The sequence below is a fragment of the Tachypleus tridentatus genome, chromosome 7 (genome assembly GCF_004210375.1).
Source record: "Tachypleus tridentatus isolate NWPU-2018 chromosome 7, ASM421037v1, whole genome shotgun sequence".
In the NCBI taxonomy this organism is placed as follows: Eukaryota; Metazoa; Arthropoda; class Merostomata; order Xiphosura; family Limulidae; genus Tachypleus; species Tachypleus tridentatus.
The window spans coordinates 39332265-39351538 of record NC_134831.1 but is presented as its reverse complement, the minus strand read 5'-3'; the positions used below and the strand labels follow the sequence as shown (position 1 = coordinate 39351538).

The following is a 19274-nucleotide window of genomic DNA, read 5'->3' as shown; positions in this document are numbered from 1 at the left end:
TAGAAACTGGGTTTCGATACCTGTGGTGAAAGATCACAGATAGCCCATTGTGTAGCTTTGTGCTTAACGTCAAAATGAACAAGAGCTAGCTGGTTTATAATAACTGGATGTGACAAGAATGTGACTGAAAACCAGGTTTCGATACCCGTGATGGGCATAGCAGGCACAGCCCATTACGTGACTTGTGCAAAACAACAAACAGGCAAGTAAGACGAGATACTATTTGTTTCTTTAAAAAGATATGAATAAAGCTTCAAGATTTGAAACACAGAAACTTTACCTGTCATATTACCTTCAACACAACTGATACAACTAATTAGAATATCAATAAAAGGAAATTTGTAGTCACTTTCCAAGTGGAAATGTTATTTTTATGCTTGTAATTTACGTGGATAAAGAATGAATTACAGTGATAAAAGAATCGTCCACGTTGTCTTGAATAACATAGAGGCTTAGGAAAAGACAACTTTCCTTTGTTTGTTTGTTTTGGAATTTCGCACAAAGCTACTCGAGGGCTATCTGTGCTAGCCGTCCCTAATTTAGCAGTGTAAGACTAGAGGGAAGGCAGCTAGTCATCACCACCCACCGCCAACTCTTGGGCTACTCTTTTACCAACGAATAGTGGGATTGAATGTCACATTATAACGCCCCCACGGCTGAAAGGGCGAGCATATTTGGCGCGACCGGGATGCGAATCCACGACCCTCAGATTACCAGTCGCACGCCTTAACACGCTTGGCCATGTCGGGCCCACTTTCCTTTGTAGTTAAACCTAAACCTACACAATTGGCTATATGTGCTGTGTCCACCACATGTATCGAAACTTGGATTTTAGTACTAGAAGCTTTAGGCTTACTGCTGAGCCACTTGAGAAGGGAAGGGAGATAAACGAGATATATTGTTTAAATGCCCTTCTGTTTCATTTTATGTGATTTTAAACAAGAGAAATGAACGGAGAGAAATTCTCCACTGCAGGACTATACGTCTGTTGGTAAAAATTCTCCCTTAAAAACCAAATAAAAATCCTTTCTTTACAAAATATAAAAGATTTTCAAATACATTTTTATAACAGTATTTAAAATTTTGGAGGAAACAAAAAGACGTTCACATACCAAATAAATGGTTTCTTAAAAAAAACAAAAACGGCTTGAGTTTAAATTTTAACATTCTCTACAAGTGTAAGAATACCCTTGATATTTGTTCTAAAATATTGTATTCATCTTTTTTTCCTTTTATGATTTCAAAGCACGTGGTGTTGGTTGATCCCAGTATTGTAAACAAGCCCAGAGAAAGTTCTTTAAATTTCAAATAAAAAAGAAATGTCGAAACAACGTTTATGTAATGTTAGTTAGATTGTGACTACTGTGTGATTTGTAAACCTAATATTGTGTTAGATGGTGACTACTGTGTGATTTGTAAACCTAATATTGTGTTAGATTGTGACTACTGTGTGACTTGTTAACCTAATATTGTGTTAGATGGTGACTACTGTGTGACTTTTTAATCTAATATTTTGTTAGATTGTTACTACTGTGTGATTTGTTAACCTAATATTCTGTTAGATTGTTACTACTGTGTGACTTGTTAACCTAATATTCTTTTAAATTGTTACTACTATGTGACTTGTTAACCTAATATTCTATTAGATTGTTACTACTGCGTGATTTGTTAACCTAATATTCTGTTAGATTGTTACTACTGTGTGACTTGTTAACCTAATATTCTTTTAAATTGTTACTACTATGTGACTTGTTAACCTAATATTCTATTAGATTGTTACTACTGCGTGATTTGTTAACCTAATATTCTGTTAGATTGTTACTACTGTGTGACTTGTTAACCTAATATTCTTTTAAATTGTTACTACTATGTGACTTGTTAACCGTATACTGTATTCTGTTAGATTGTTACTACTAGGTGACTCGTTACCTAATATTCTGTTAAATTGTAACTAATGTGTCACTTGTTAACCTAATATTGTGTTAGATGGTGACAACTGTTTGACTTGTTAACCTAATATTCTGTTAGATTGTTACTACTGTGTGTTTTGTTAACCTAATAATCTGTTAGATTGTTACTACTGTGTTACTTGTTAACCTAATATTCTGTTGGATGGCGAATACTTTTCGATGTAATTGTGATCATTTGGACATTATCTTGCACAATAGGTTCAATAGAAGTATAATTCTAGCTCGATGTTTCCTACCCTACATTAAGACTGTTTTTAAGGAAGCTCCCGATGAGGTTTGAAGGTAATTTTAGAAACCATAGTCGACTGCATACTGGAATTGGGATATCGGTATTCTTTAATCGCCTAAACTGTCTCACCCTTCCTTATTAACCTGTTATCAAGCGACAACATTTATTTTCGAACTGAAATTACGTTTTAACCCTTACATATACTGAATTGGTAACGCTTTTTGGGACTTTTAAAATTAACGAACGACTTTACTATCGCACAGTTAATTATTACACGGTCTTTGTAAGATAAATGTTTAGGAACAAATGTAAAATTAAGTCTAGCCATCTTCTCGATAATTTGTAAACTGCTTAGCGTAAAAATAAGCAAACTTTAGGGAAAAGAATCTGTCCTCTGATAAACCCCTCTATTCAGTTTTGTCTAGAACGCCCTCTGTAGACGGTATATATGTGTATATATATATTGATTGGTGGTCGATTTGTGTTTCAGGGTTCCAGCATGCGCCTAACTCTACGCACTGATCACCATGTACGTCGGTATATTTGATCGTCACTTACTGCGGCGTCGCCATGAGTACGGAAGACTGTAGCCACTCCAGTAACGAGCCTACAACGGTTATGTCTGCGCCCATGCACGTGAACCAAGCTCCTAATAACCATGGCCGAGCTTCTCGCGTTCTAGTGGTCGACAACGTGTCTCAGCTCTCAAAGGTAGGAATGTGGCCAACTTTAATTTCTCTTGTAGCAGCAGGAAGTCTAATCTACATGAAATAACCAATGTTTGTGTATTTTAATAAGCTAAAGAACTACCAAGCTAAAAAAATAATTATATTATATGCATTACCACTTATAATACAAAGATTTGTACGTGAAAACGCCACAGACGACAATAAGCTAAGAATACTTCTGTACTCCACTATTACAAGCTCTGTTTTATAGTTCCCCGTGGGCTGTAGTTACATTAACTCTGATGAAATGAACAGCATATTATTAAACTATTTTAAACATCTGTACAACTACAGAAGTCATAAAATATTTACTGACACACTGTCTTCTTACACCGTTACATTATCATAGTCTACTACACCATGTTACATTAGTGTCTACTACACCATGTTACATTATTACACATCTACTACACCATGTTACATTACTAAATGTCTACTACACTGTTACATTATTACACGTCTATTACACCAAGTTACATTACCACACGTCTACTACACAATGTTATATTACCACACGTCGACTACACAATGTTACATTACTACACGTCTGCTACACTATGTTACATTACCACATGTCTACTACACTATGTTACATTATTACACGTCGACTACATCATGTTACATTACTACACAGTGTTACATTATTACACATCCAATACACCATGTTACATTACTAAACGTCTACTACACAATGTTACATTACCACACGTCTACTACACAATGTTACATTACTACACGTCTACTACACTATGTTACATTACTACACGTCTACTGCATTATGTTACATTATTACACGTCTACTTCATTATGTTACATTACTACAAATCTACTACACAATGTTACATTACCACACGTCTACTACACTATGTTACATTACCACACGTCTACTACACAATGTTACATTACTACACGTCTACTACATTATGTTACATTATTACACGTCTACTTCATTATGTTACATTACTACAAGTCTACTACACAATGTTACATTACCACAAGTCTACTACACAATGTTACATTACCACACGTCTAGTACACTATGTTACATTATTACACGTCGACTACACCATGTTATATTACTACACAGTGTTACATTATTACACAGTGTTACATTATTACACATCTACTACACCATGTTACATTACTAGACGTCTTTTACACTATGTTACATTACTACACTATGTAACGTTGCTGTACTACACTACATTCATTACTACCTCGTTTACCACACTGTGTTACATTATTGCACACCTACTGCGCCTTATACACTCTTATAATGAAACTTATAAAAAGAGAATTTATGTCAGAGTGACTGCAGATTGCTACAAAACTTAAGCGTAAGAGGTAAACTAGGTTGAAGTTCGGAAACGCAAACTACACTGGGTGTTACAATAACGTGTAAACCAAACCTACTGTTTGACTGTAATAGTAAACACACTTGCTGCTCTGTGTTGACTTTAAGGAGTCCAGATACTCTCGGCCATATCCACTAAAGATCTGAAAGGCTTTCGTTCTATCTGTTTTCACACTGAATTAAAACTTTGTGTTGACTTCAAGGACTCCAGATACTGTCAGTCATGTCCATTATAGATCCGTAAGACGTTTATTTTCGCATTGAGTTAAAACTGTTTGTGTTGACTTGAAGGAGTCCAGATAATGTCGGCCATGTTCTTAATAACGAACCAAGAGATTCCTGGCCCTGCTGTCAGTTTGAATAAAAAACTCATAGATATAGAGTTGAGTACGTTGTTGCATTACAACAATTTTGAAATTGTAAATCAGAACGCTGCATGATTACCACAACAGATATAAAACAATGGTGGAACGGAATGTATCATATTTACACTTTTGTATTTTTTAGGTAGTGTGATAACACAGAAAATTGGTCGATTTTGGGAAAAATATTGTAACATCCTTTTCATATGCAAAATATTCAGACAGTTAAATCATAAAGATGTATTAAAATCTGGATTTAGCCTTTACAACTTGGAATATCTCTTTTACTTTATAACATTAGAAAACAAAGCAGTAAGGGTCAACTTGGGGTACCAGAACGACCAAGAAAGAAACCTGTAACAAGCTGTATCCTAGGATAGCGGCGGTAAGCAAAATGCGACACCTTGTAACAGGAAAATCCACGAACACTAAGACCAATGATAAAGGCAATCACGTACCCCACTAAACAACGTAATCAAGAAAGATTTCAGCCTAGGAAAGCGATATGTGTTACGTGGACACTAATTTCTTGATCTGTAAATTCGTTCAACCATAATATACAGTGAGAAGTTGTTGAATGAACCGGACGTTCATGCTATTCCACATGAAGATATAGGTCGCTACATGCAGCACCTATGTATGTCTTTACGATCAGACTGTGGAAACAGGTGTTGGAAAAACTGCCTTCCTCGTGCACTAGATGGATTATAGAAAAACAAAACTGGAAGGGGTGTATACTTTGGACACGAATGCCTTACGGTGCGGTCCTTTACAAAAGCAACTATGCTACAGGATCATTGTCAAGATGCACTTTCGTCAGATAGAGCGTAATCCAAAATGGTGGCATGGACTCTAACGACGTAGTGAGGCTCTGAAACCATTTTAGTGTAACATATAGGGCTTTTGCAGTGACATTTACTGTTTTATCAAGCGTAACAAAAATAGAAAAAACAAACAAACAAATTCTGCTCTTTTATGAGCCTCTTATAGTTCAGTCGTAACCTTGAGGAACTTACGGTGCCAAAAATCGTGGTTCGATTCCTGCAGTGGGCATAATATGAATAGCCCATTGCGCAGCTTTGCGCTTAGCAACATATAAACGTTTTTAGCAATGTTGTAAAAACTAAATATATTTTCTCAACATAAATATTCATATTTGAAGTAGAACTTCGAAATACATAAAACAATGTGTGCCGTCAAACGAGATTAAATAAAAGCACTGTATTCATCTTTTGAACGCAATGAAGAAATACTTAAAAGTTACTCGTCTTTAAATATGATCTTCTTTCATTTATAACTTTAAATATGAAATTTTGTTGATCTTTTAAGTGCAGCCTGAAACTCAAATAATAATAATATTTCCCAGTCAACAATGCCAATATGAAAAAAAATCATAAAGATATTTGGACTTCAAAACAGAGATGCTTATTTGTTTTGAATGTCCCTAAAAATGTTCCTATACATTTGCCGTTTGTGTTTAACTGATAAAGGCCAGCTGCCAGTCACTAGCAGCCACCTGTAAGCTTTGGGCTACTATAATCAAGTGTTGAGAATTCATCACTATTTTCATAAAGTTCCAACTTCTTTAAAGTTCGATTTTTGAGGCAACAGGAACCAAACATGGATCCTTGGATTCACACTAATAACTTGGCCCGGTCCTAGTGGAAAGAATTGTCACGCTAAGAGAATTTGTAGATTTATTGTTTGCTATAACTGTGTTTGTGCATTTCTTTTATAAGCAGTCAATGTCTCTGTTTTTAGAGTGAACATCCCTCCTAGAATCCCAGATCAATAACCGACTGTTTTAAGGGAAGCAATCAGTTAATCGAATACTGTTCTTCTTGCGGTTAGTTGAGGCTCAAGATGGACAGTTGTATACAATATGAAGAACTGTTCAACTAGTTCCTCCCCATCATAGTGGTTCAACCAGATGGTACTGTCATTAGTGTTTTCAACTTGATTAAAAAATAATAGAAAACCTTTTAGTTGCTTGGTTTAGTGTTTATTTTGGTTCTGGAGATAGAAGCATAGATCATACTGGATATTCTAGAATTTTTTGTTTTAACATAAGTTCAGTAATCTGGTTTGGTTTGTTTTGAATTTCGCGCAAAGCTACACGAGGACTATCTGCGCTAGCCGTCCCTAATTTAACAGTGTAAGACTAGAGGGAAAGCAGCTAGTCATCACCACCCATCGCCAACTCTTGGGTTACTCTTTTACTAACGAATAGTGAGACTGACCGTCACATTATAACGCCCCCACGTCTGAAAGGGCGAGCATACTTGGTGTGACAGGTATTCGAACCCACGACTCTCGATTTACGAGTGGAGTGCCTTAATCAACTGGCCATGCCGGGCCTTCAGTAATCTTCCACTTTATGTACATTTTCATTAGGATTCCATCAATCCAACAATTATTGATCTTTAAAATATATTTCGAAGCTTAATTGTAACTCTGTTTTTAGGGTAAATCTGCACAGTAGGTTATCTGCGTTCTGTCAATCGCAGCAAAAAGAATTCTGGAGTTTAATGTTGTAAGTACGTAGATCCACCTGTAGGAGGTTTAATTTGTTTGTTTTTGGAATTAAGCACAAAGCTACAGATTGGAATATCTGTGCTCTACTCACCACGGGTATCGAAATCCAGATTCTAGCTGTGTGAGTCTGCAGATATTTCGCTGTGCCAGTGGGGGGCAGGGGATTTAGAGCTTTCCACAAAGTATTTTGATTATATTTGCTAATCATTTGTCGCTTCAAAATTTTCTTAACAGTTTTTTCAGTCTTCTCTTAAAATATTTCAAGTCAAGTCAATGGTGAAACTTTTTAAAAACTAACACACTTTAGGAAATTTCAAAATAATCACGATTTGGTAATAAATTATTTAAATAAAATCTGCAGCCGAACGAGTTTTCTCGTTACAGCAAATAAAAAATCAGCAAAAGCTTATAATTGTGGGGCTTCAACATTCAACTGTTCGGTCTGTCAAAAGTAGCCCAAGAGGTTGCGCTTGGTGCTCTCATGTATCTGTCTTCCCTATAATCTACAAGTTTAAAAAATAGGTACTGCTACAAATCTTATGTATATTTACGAGAAAATCCGATAGAAAAACAAACACACTTTAAAACACCTAAATTAATTCATTTGAAAAGTTATTAATATTTTTTGTTATCTGATCAAACTATAGAACAGGTTTTTGTCAACCTCTGAACTTATTATAACACTAACCTTTAAGTAATCTGTTTTTGCACGTATTTTGTACGTATCATAATAATTTAATTTAACAAGAAAGACACGAACTTTATGATGTTAACGAATCGTATCATGTTAATAATCATGATTTGTATGATACAAATGAACCTTATAATACATGAATTATATGATGCATGTGTGTGTAATTTTTATAGCAAAGCCAGATCGCGCTATCTTCTGTGTCCACCGAGGGAAATCGAACCCCTTATTTTAGCGTTGTAAGTGCGTAGACTTACCGCTGTACCAGCGGGGGACATTATGAACGAATTAATAAAAAAATATGTCATATTTCTGCATAGCCAGCTAATTTATGATGTGGCAATTTGCATAAACTATTAAGCTTTATTTCTACATTCTTGAAGCCGTGCCAAGATTCTTACTTAATGTATATTAATTATATGCATAATTTAGTAATTATTCATACGTCAGTGATCATTCCAAACCATATATCTAAGGTTAAAGTGGCGTAATTTGCATAATCTATTAATTATTCGAACAACAAAGCTATTTATAACCGTTTTCCAGTGGCAAAATGGTAAATATGCAGACCTACAACGCAAGAAACCGAGTTTCGATTCCCGTGGTAGGCAGAGCAGATAGCCCATTGTGTAGCTCTGTGTTTAACCACAAACAAAACAACAACATTCATAACCAATCGCCCAAATTAACCCACAAAAATATTTTATTTAATATTAATTAATTAAATTTGCCACTTCTGTCAGGCCTATCTAACGTTATGCATAATGAGATGCCCTAAAATATTGTTATTTTTTAAATTAATTGGTTTAGAACGAGAGTGATTACGGCTTAACATATAATAAGATACTCTACATTTAATTTGTTGTTAATTAAACGTAGAACATTCTCAGGAAGGGGAACTGAAGTTCTGTTGTGAGAACATAATCCGAACTATTACCCTTTCCTGTGCTGTTCTATACTGTATGTTACGAATCCAGGCTTGTCTAAGCACTAACTTGAGAACATGTAACAGAAGCTTGCTTACACAGACCTCAGATTGTTCAAAGCTCTTGACAGACACGTAAGATCAACGGTAACGAAGTCCTTGAGGCAATGTTAACTATAGGATAGCGCTGTACTGAAAATAAGTACGGTTTTATTACGCTTTCAAGTTGGTTAGCTAGCTCTTGGAGATTTGAGTACTTCTATGACCTTTAGGTAACGTGACCTGAGAATTATATTAATGAAGCCAAACAAATGCAACAAACTTAATATCGTAAAGGAAAAGTCATACTTGCAACTGACCGTTTATTACCATATTGTGATTAGATGTGAACGTTCTGATATACAGTACAATATGATTGTCAAGGTAGCACAAAACTGATAGCATTAATAATTAAACTTTCACTGGATTACAGCCTATTAGTTTGTATTTGATTATTACCTTCTGAAGTAATATAAGTTTACAGGGTCGTACAATGATATTGAAATACAAAACAAAAAAGACTTGTAATTATTTGAAGGACGACCCAGTACACCCCTAACGGTTAAGAAAATTAATTAAGAAGAATTCCATTGTTGATGGATCTCACGCGTTTCAAGAACTGCTGTATCTATTTTCAGTGAATTGTCAATAAACACAGCAGTTCTTAGTATGTAGGAATGGGCCGAGAACAAATGGCTGCTGTATTCAGCCCGTTACTCTATGACGCTTACAAGTAACTGCTAACGTTGCGTTACAGCTTTATTTGAGCACTTAATTTTCATTAGCGAGTGTCTCGCAGCTTGTGACACTCCCAATGTCATTGAAAAATGTTGCTAAAGTGTCTATCTTTCTAGCTAGCTATAAAATGTGTAAGGTTTTTGTATTGGCTTTATTTAATACGATAGAAAAGCATTTTAAACGTACTTTGTAACAGGCTTTCACTTAACACAGAAGACATTGGAAGTGTCTAGTATAAACTAAAATATTTATAATTCTAGAGTAAACAATATTATCATTATCTTCTGAACTTCTTGTTTTTCACAAGAATCTGGTGTTCCTTTAAAAATCTTAAGTACGGAATAAAACAGAAATTACCAGCCAATAATAGATGGACGTTAGACTGTAACATGTAGAATACTCAATGCTTTGCACACTATACAATCAGTGTATACTATGTACGAAGTGAAGGAGTGAAAAACAATACACATAATATGAAATTTATTACACACATTCATAGTATCCAACAACTGTCATTCAGTGTTAAAGCACATCAAAAATCAACTAATAAAATAACATTTTGTTAATGTAAAATGATGTCCAGGTGGCGATGTTTAAAAGGGTGAAACCATGAAGATAAGAATGATAAAATATACATTTTACCGGGCCCACCATGGATAGGTTGTTAAATTACTCGACTCGTAATCTGAGGGTCGCATGTTTGTATCTCTGTCACACCAAACATGCTCACCTCTTCAGCCGTGAGGGCGTTATAATGTTACAATCAATCCCACTATTCGTTGGTAAAATAGCAGTGTAAAACTAGAAGAAAGGCGGCTAGACATCACCATCCACCGCCAACTCTTGGACTTTAAAAAAGACTCATCAACGATAATACAGTCGCATAGAAATATCCTGCACTCGAACACAATAATACAATAGCACTCACAAATAAAGAAATAGCTGAAGCTTTCACAGTTCAACTTCAAAATACATTTAAATAAAAAACAATTTGAACCAATTTTCCCAATAATCATATCTGAGACAAACACAAGACACATCACAAACTATGAAAACATGATACTAACGAAAGAAATATCCCTACAAGAACGTCTTGAAGCAATAAAAAAGCACAAAAAACAAATCTATAGGTGAAGATAAAATACAAGCTATCCTTCTAAAAAAGGGCACTTCAAAATTGTTTGACCACCTAAAAACACTTTTTAACCGATCTTTATCCTCAGGATACATCCCAGTTTCTTGGAAGCTCGCTAATATATTAATGTTCCATAAGGAAGGAAAGCCAGCAAATAAACCTAATAGCTATCGACCAATCAGCCTGACCAGCTGTGTAGGTAAAATTCTCGAAAGAATAATCAGTAATAGACTCTCCACATTCTTGGAGGTAACATCAAAATTACCAAAGGAACAAAATGGATTCAGGAAATTTAGACAAACGACAGATCATTTAATTAGATTAACCGAAACTATAATAAATAGCTTCAATAAAAAAAGAATGTACTGTAGCTTGCTTCCTCGATATCGAGAAAGCATTCGACACTGTATGGCACGATGGTCTAAGGTTCCGAATGAATGAAATGGGACTACCGCGTGGAATTATCCGCTGGCTCTCTAACTTTTTGGAAAATAGAAAGCGTTGAGGGTACCTTTTCTGAGTACTTTACTCCAGAAGCTGGTGTCCCTCAGGGAGGGGTGGTTAGCCCTATACTCTTCATCATGTATGTAAACAATATGCCATTGAAGGATCCAACTCATGGATTCTCTTCACAGTTTGCAGATGATGTGGCAGTCTGGAAAAGTGCCACAACACCAACAATAGCAGCCACCAACATACAACCGCAACTAAATAGAATAAGCGAATACTGTCAAAAATATAGAATAAAAATAAACACAACAAAAACACAACTCGTAGTCTTTACGAAATTGACAAAACACAAAAAACTACAGCCGGAAATATATAGGAATGGAACACTACTTCAGACTGCCACATCGGCAAAACTTAGGTCTAACCTGTGACTCAAAATTAATTTGGATTAACCATGTCAACGAAATTAAAAATAAAGTCTGGTGAAGAACTAACTATGCTCGGAGTCTGAATGGCAAAAACAGTGGAGCATTTACAGATAACATATTAAAAATTTACAAAACATATATTAGACCAGTAATAGACTACGTAGCTCCAGCATGGATAACTGTAAGTGACAAAATAATTAAAACCAAGCTACAAACAATCCAAAACACACTCCTCACAACAGCATACAGAGTTCCAAGAACTACATCATCTCAATTCATACACAAATATTCGAATATACCAACCATACCAGATAGACTCCTACATAGTACAACAACGTACTTCGATAAGAATTGGATGAAAAATGAATTACTGTGCGAACTAGATAGGTACCTCATACCTGATGAAGATAGTCCTAAACATCTCTCCCCAGTAAATTTATATTTTAAACATAAAAATAAATAAAAATTAAAAATAAATAAATAAAAATAATAAAAATTAATTAAAAAAAGAATAAATAATATAATTTAAAAAATAATAAAAATATATATATATATATATATGTACATATAATAAAGTAAAAAAATTAAAATTAATTTAAAAAAAAATAAAAAGTGCCACCGTAAACTTCACATTCTGCTAATAGAGCAAAATAACAACCATACATGGAGATTGCCCTGAAAAGGATCAGAATAATATTCAGTTCACTCTGATCTAAAAATAAAATAATTACAAATATATCAAATACTGCAAGACCACATAAGTACGGGGAGAAGGAAGAGGTCAAAGAGAACCTGACCCTCCAGGGTATGAACATATCATACCCAAACACCGAGAGAGAGAGTGTGTGTTTCTTCCTTACTGTAGGCTCCTCGACATAAAATCCCAAAGTATTAAGATTATGGCCAGTGATGAGTAACAATCTATTGTAGCCAACTGTATGGTATAAAACCAATATCTGAGGTCATTTTACAAGGGAAATGCAGGAACTGAAGTGATATTAACAACACATATTACCACTCAATTATAAAACTTAAAATGAATGTTCTTGTTCAACATACTTCAATTAAATTGTTTAAGTTTAACAAAAGAGGTGAAACAATTAATGAAATAATTTTGAAAAATTGAGTATGATATAAGGATGATAATGCTAAAATGTATAGAAACAAGGTAAGACAAGACCTTCTACATAAGTGGACAAAGTAAGACAAGACCTTCTACATAAGTGAACAAGGTAAGACAAGACCTTCTACATATGGGGACAAGGTAAGACAAGACCTTCTACATAAGTGAACAAAGTAAGACAAGACCTTCTACATAAGTGGACAAGGTAAGACAAGACCTTCTACATTAGTAGCCAGATAGTTTTAGGTGAGATAAGACCTTTTACATTAGTAGACAGATCATTTTAAGAATAGCTTTTACACACAACTAGATGTTGAATTCGTGCCAGTTTCATGAATTTAGGTTAGAACAAAATCATTTAAACTGAAGAGTGCTATACAGACTTACAATGTCTAATAGTCATGAGCTTGTAAGATCGACTCGTTACTGATTAGTTAGTTATGTTGTTGTTGTATTTTCTTCGCTATCTTCTCTCTGTATTTTTTTTATAACTTTAAGCCTCTGTTATGGCTCGGCATGGGCAGGAGGGTTAAGGCATTCGACTCGTAATATGAAGGTCGCGGGTTCGAATCCCCGTTGCACCAAACATGCTTGTCTTTTCAGCCGTGGGGGCGTTATAATGTGACGGTGAATCCCACTATTCGTTGGTAAAAGAGCTAGCGATGAATGGTGATGACTAGCGCAGATAGCATTTGTGTAGCTTATCGCGAAATTGAAAAAGGAACAAACACATTACCACTGTTAATGCAATAGTATCTCTAACACACACTGTTACATCTACATTACGTCTACCTGCCGAAACTTGACAAGCAATTATTTTCTGCCACGTAAAACTTAACACATAGTTACGTCTAACAGTTGAAACCTAACATATTGTTATCGCCACTGTTGTCCGTATTCGGTCCGTGTAACACCTGGCAGTACTACACAGTCCAGTCAATACCGTGATGTATGTGTAGAGTAATAGTCCAGACAATACATAATGGACGTTTACTGCAACAGTTCAATCATTACCATGGTGTATGTGTAGAGTAATAGTCCAGACAATACATATTGGACGTTTACTGCAACAGTTCAGTCATTACCATGGTGTATATGTAGTGTAATTGTCCAGACAATAAATAGTGTAAGTTTACTGCAACAGTTCAGTCAACACCATGGTGTATATGTAGAGTAATAGTCCAGATAATACATAATGTACGTTTACTGCAACAGTTCAGTCATCATTCCCATGGTGTATATGTAAAGTAATAGTCCAGACAATACATAATGTACGTTTACTGCAACAGTTTAGTCATTACCATGGTGTATATGTAAAGAAATGGTCCAGACAATACATAATGTGCGTTTACTGCAACAGTTCAGTCATTACCATGGTGTATATGTAAAGAAATAGTCCAGACAATACATAATGTACGTTTACTGCAACAGTTCAGTCATTACCATGGTGTATATGTAGAGTAATAGTCCAGACAATACATAATGGACGTTTACTGCAACAGTTCGGTCATTACCATGGTGTATATGTAGTGTAATAGTCCAGACAATACATAATGTACGTTTACTGCAACAGTTCAGTCAACACCATGGTGTATATGTAGAGTAATAGTCCAGACAATACATAATGTACGTTTACTGCAACAGTTCAGTTATTACCATGGTGTATATGTAGAGTAATAGTCCAGACAATACATAATGTACGTTTACTGCAACAGTTCAGTTATTACCATGGTGTATAAGTAGTGTAATAGTCCAGACAATACATAATGTACGTTTACTGCAACAGTTCAGTCAACATCATGGTGTATATGTAAAGTATCCAGACAATACATAATGGACGTTTACTGCAACAGTTCAATGCAACAATCCGTCAAAACCATGATGTAGGTTTTGTTTAATCATTGGTGTGTCAGTCAACAAGGTTTTTAACGTTACTTACTCCATCTTTGTGACTTGTTCTTTATATCTAAAATAAGTTAGCAAATGTTTTTCGTCGCTTCATTTCCTAAACAAGACCAGTAGAATCTTCTACTATAGTAGTAACAGTGTTTGTTTTGTATCTTTTCACTTAATTCTATCCATGACCAGTAGAATATTCTGGTACAGTAGATTGAGTGTTTTTCCATTTTCTATACTACTGTCATTCATTAGCCGCTCTCTTCTTTGAATAGCTTTATTTTTGTATACACCTAGTTGAAAGTGTCTACAGGTCCAAGATGAAAACCACACATATACAGAACAAGCAACAAGGATTGGGTAGATCATTTATTGACGTCATTAACTCAGGTTAACTGAAACTTCCATTTTTCTTGTTTTCACAAACTTTCCCGAAAACATTCCATCTCTCTATTGGCTCATGGCTTTTAATTTTTTGTCAAGTTATTCTAGTTTGGTTTTGAGAGACTGGAACTGGAATTTCATTTATTGATATTAAGCAAGGAGACCTCATGGAACCTTTGTTATTTTTTTATAAGTGTTTTGTGACTCCTCTTGTTTTTACATGGATTTTCTTCTCTTGGAGCAAGCTTTTATTTCTGTTTTTCATTGTCTTTATTCTGTTGGTCAAAACCACTTTTTATTGTTTAACGGTTTTCGAAATTAGGCTTGTTTCTTATGTACGGGAAATTCTCCGTAACTTTTGTAACTCTTTCAGTTAAGTAACAAAATTAGTTTGTGACTTTTGTAACTCCTTTAATTAAGTAACAGAATTAGTTTGTAACAGTTTTGGAATTCTGCTAAAAATTTTCTAGTTAACATTTGTTAATATTTATGGTGTAAAACGCCAAATGATTAATGTGATATTTGTTAGATGGAGAACTGTGTGTGTGTGTGTGTTTTCTTATGGCAAAGCCACGTCGGACTGTCTCTTGTGTCCACCGAGGGGAATCGAACCCCTGTTTTTCGTGGAGAACTAAATGTGTGTGTTATTTTGAGCTTGGATAACACTTGACTACAGATGGTCACCAACAGTTTAATTTTAGTTCTAAAGTATATTTCTCCTAGATGTCTGTCAGATTCAATGGATGATCCTAGTGGTTAAGCTGATATAATGCGGATCTGTTACTGTAAGAATGACATTTCATTCTCACTGTTTGATGGGAACGAGAGTAGCCCAAAAGTTGGCAATGGATGCTTTTTCTGACTACCTCTTGTCCCACATTTACTAGTTACAATTAGAGTCAGCTACGTGAAGATAACCCTGTTGGAGGTTGACGTGCAAGTCTCAAACAAAAACGATCGAAATAGTTTTGTGGCGAATGTGGGTCCAAAAGTAATCGCTCTTGTAATCATAGTTGTTGTTTCATATGTTCATAATGTACGTACAAGGATTTTTAGTAACATTTTAGGACGCTCATTTTTCTGAAACTAAAACCATTTGTTCATCGACTCCGGTTGGTGCTCCTGATAAGTGTGATACTGTATTGCAGCAAAGTGACAACTCATGAGAAGTGTGATACTGTATTGCAGCAAAGTGACAACTCAGGAGAAGTGTGTTACTGTATTGCAGCAAAGTGACAACTCATGAGAAGTGTGATATTGTATTGCAGCAAAGTGACAACTCATGAGAAGTGTGATATTGTATTGCAGCAAAGTGACAACTCCTGAGAAGTGTGATACTGTATTGCAGCAAAGTGACAACTCCTGAGAAGTGTGATACTGTATTGCAGCAAAGTGACAACTCCTGAGAAGTGTGATACTGTATTGCAGCAAAGTGACATCTCAGACTCTGAACTCTCATCGATTTTTCATCCGTCCACCACTCTTGTATTAATCTCAATTTCTTCTTTTCGTGAAAATCTGTGGTCTTTACTTTTTTTAAACAGATGTAATTATGACGCTAATGTTTTCGATACAACTCTTTTTAGTGATGACTTTAGTCTCTTATCAAATATTTTTCAGATCCTTGTTCAGATGATGGTAACTTTAGTGGTTATGCCCTTCCATTCTTCCACAATATACTATCATATTTTAATCAACACGAATAGTGTTTATTCATTGCATAGTTTTGAAACTAGGGACTATGTATCTCGTATACAAGGTTGTTAGAAACGTGTATGGTATCAGTAAAAATGTATAATGTCATTGTGTGCAAACATTCAGTGTTTATTGGATTTACATTTTACATTCTGATCCTGCGATAATGTAAAAAAATTATAATATTTCCTTATAATCGATTCCAGAACTTGATAACCTGTTCCTGTAACCACGTCTAGACATAATAATCCCTTCATGTAATTTAGTGTATAGGATACAACCTGATCTTATAAACCCGTTTAGAAGGCATAAACTGATCCTGTAATCTAGTTTGGAAGACACAACCTGATTTTGTAATCTAGTATAGACGACAGATCCTAATCTTCTAACTTCGTTTAAAAGGAACAACCTCATTTTGTAATCCTGTTTAGAAGACAATATAAATTTGTAATCTAGTTCAGAAGACACAACCTGATTTTGTAATCTAGTATAGAAGACACAGCCTGATCTTCTAACCTCATCTTGTAATCCCGTTGAGAAGATACAATATGATCCTGTAATCTAGTTCAGAAGACACAACCTGATTTTGTAATCTAGTATAGAGGATACAGCCTTATATCTTAAACTCGTTTAAAAGGAACAACCTCTTATTGTAATCTCGTTTAGAAGACACAACTTGACCCTATAAAATACCTTAGAAGACAAAACCTAATCTTCTAAACGGGATTTTAAGATGAGGCTAGAAGATAAGGCTGTGTCTTCTTTACTATATTAAAATATCACATTGTGTCCTTTAATCTTCTGAACTAGATTATGGAAGACACAACCTGATTCCGTAATCTAGTATAGAAGACACAACCTGATTCTGTAATCTAGTATAGAAGACACAGCCTCAACGTCTAACTTCGTGTAATAGGAACAACCTCATCTTGTAATCCCATTTAGAAGACACAATATAAACCTATAAAATAGTTCAGAAGACATAACCTGATCTTCTAATCCCATTTAAAAGACACAACCTGATCCTGTAGTCTAGTTTATAGATCACTTCTTTAACAAAGAAATATCGTCATGTAATAATTACATGTGCTGAAGATAACAGATATGCTCTTATTTTCATGTTCAACTTTACAAGGATTTGATTTCTTACAATCGATGTTTATTTATTTGTTCAGTTATAGTTTTATAGGATTAATGTACCTTTCTGATTTAATGATAGTACATCATCAAAGGAAAAAAAGTATTGTTATAAACAGTTACTGTTGGTGACTTGCTGAATGACATGTTAAATTATTGTGAATAACAACTGTTAATCATCTGATTAAAATCAGGCTATGACCTTTAGCCGAGTCTGTTTATTTTCAGCTCACGTTCTCAGTACACGGGGAACAATATCAGGGTTGTCAAGGCAATGATTATATAAACCCACTACTCGTCTGTTGCTTAAAGTAGCGGTCTGAAAATAGTGTGTGTGTTGAAAACAAAGCTTAGTTCTGGCTCTAGTGAGAATCTATGTGTTTAAAATAAACATTACTCCTACTAATAGTGTGCATCTGTGTGTTGAAAATAAAGATAAAAACTAGTGATAGTGTGTTTGTATGTGTTGAAAATAAAGAATAGTACGGGCGATAGTGTGTTTGTATGCATTGAAAATAAAGATTAGTAATGGCGATGGTGTTTATGTATGTGTTGAAAATAAAGATCAGTAATTGCGATAGTGTGTATGTACGTATTGAAAATAAAATTTAGTACTGGCGATTGTGTGTATGTATTTCTTTAAAATAAGGATTAGTACTAGTGATAGAGTGTATGAATTTGTTGAAAATAAAGATTAGAACTGGCGATAGTGTGTATGTATGTGTTGAAAATAAGAATTAGTACAAGCGATAGTGTGTGTATGTGTTGAAAATAAAGATTATTACTGGCGATAGTGTGTTTGTATGTGTTGAAAATAAAGATTATTACTTTTTATATGCAAAAACGGCTCGTTTTGGGTTGAAAAAATATTTTACATAGAAGAGCGAACAACGTTTCGACCTTCTAAGAAAAAATTTTCTCAACCCAAAACGTTTCGACCTTCTAAGAAAAAATTTTCTCAACCCAAAACGAGCCGTTTTTGCATATAAATTTCTCAACAAGTGGTTTTCTCGACATCACTAAAGATCATTACTAGCGATAGAGTGTATGTATGTATGTATGTATTGAAAATAAAGATTAGTACTGGCTCTAGTGTGAATCTATGTGTTTAAACTAATATTAGCCCTAGTGATAGTGTTTATCCATATGTTGAAAATAAAGATTAGTACTAGCGACAGTGTGTATGTATGTGTTGAAAATAAAGATTAGTTCTGCTGATAGAGTGTTTGTATGTGTGGAAAATAAAGACAAGTGCTGAGAATAGAGTGTTTGTATGTGTTGAAAATAAAGATTAGTACTGGCGATAGTGGATATGCATGTGTTGCAAATAAAGATCAGTACTGGCGATAATGTGTTGAAAAGAAAGATTAGTACTGTCGACAGTGTGTTTGTATGTGTTGAAAATAAAGATTAGTACTGGCTCTAGTGTCAATCTATGTGTTTAAAATAAACATT

General features: G+C 34.7%; 1 protein-coding gene across 1 annotated transcript in view; it reads left to right on the top strand.

Moving 5' to 3' along the window:
• Nucleotides 1-19274, top strand: part of LOC143255479 (uncharacterized) — a 221087-nt gene that overhangs the window by 92759 nt on the left and 109054 nt on the right. The window contains exon 3 of the mRNA XM_076511206.1: nucleotides 2690-2910. Within this exon, the coding sequence (XP_076367321.1) occupies nucleotides 2770-2910 (141 nt within the window). The 5' untranslated portion in view covers nucleotides 2690-2769. The remainder of the gene's footprint in view (nucleotides 1-2689; nucleotides 2911-19274) is intronic.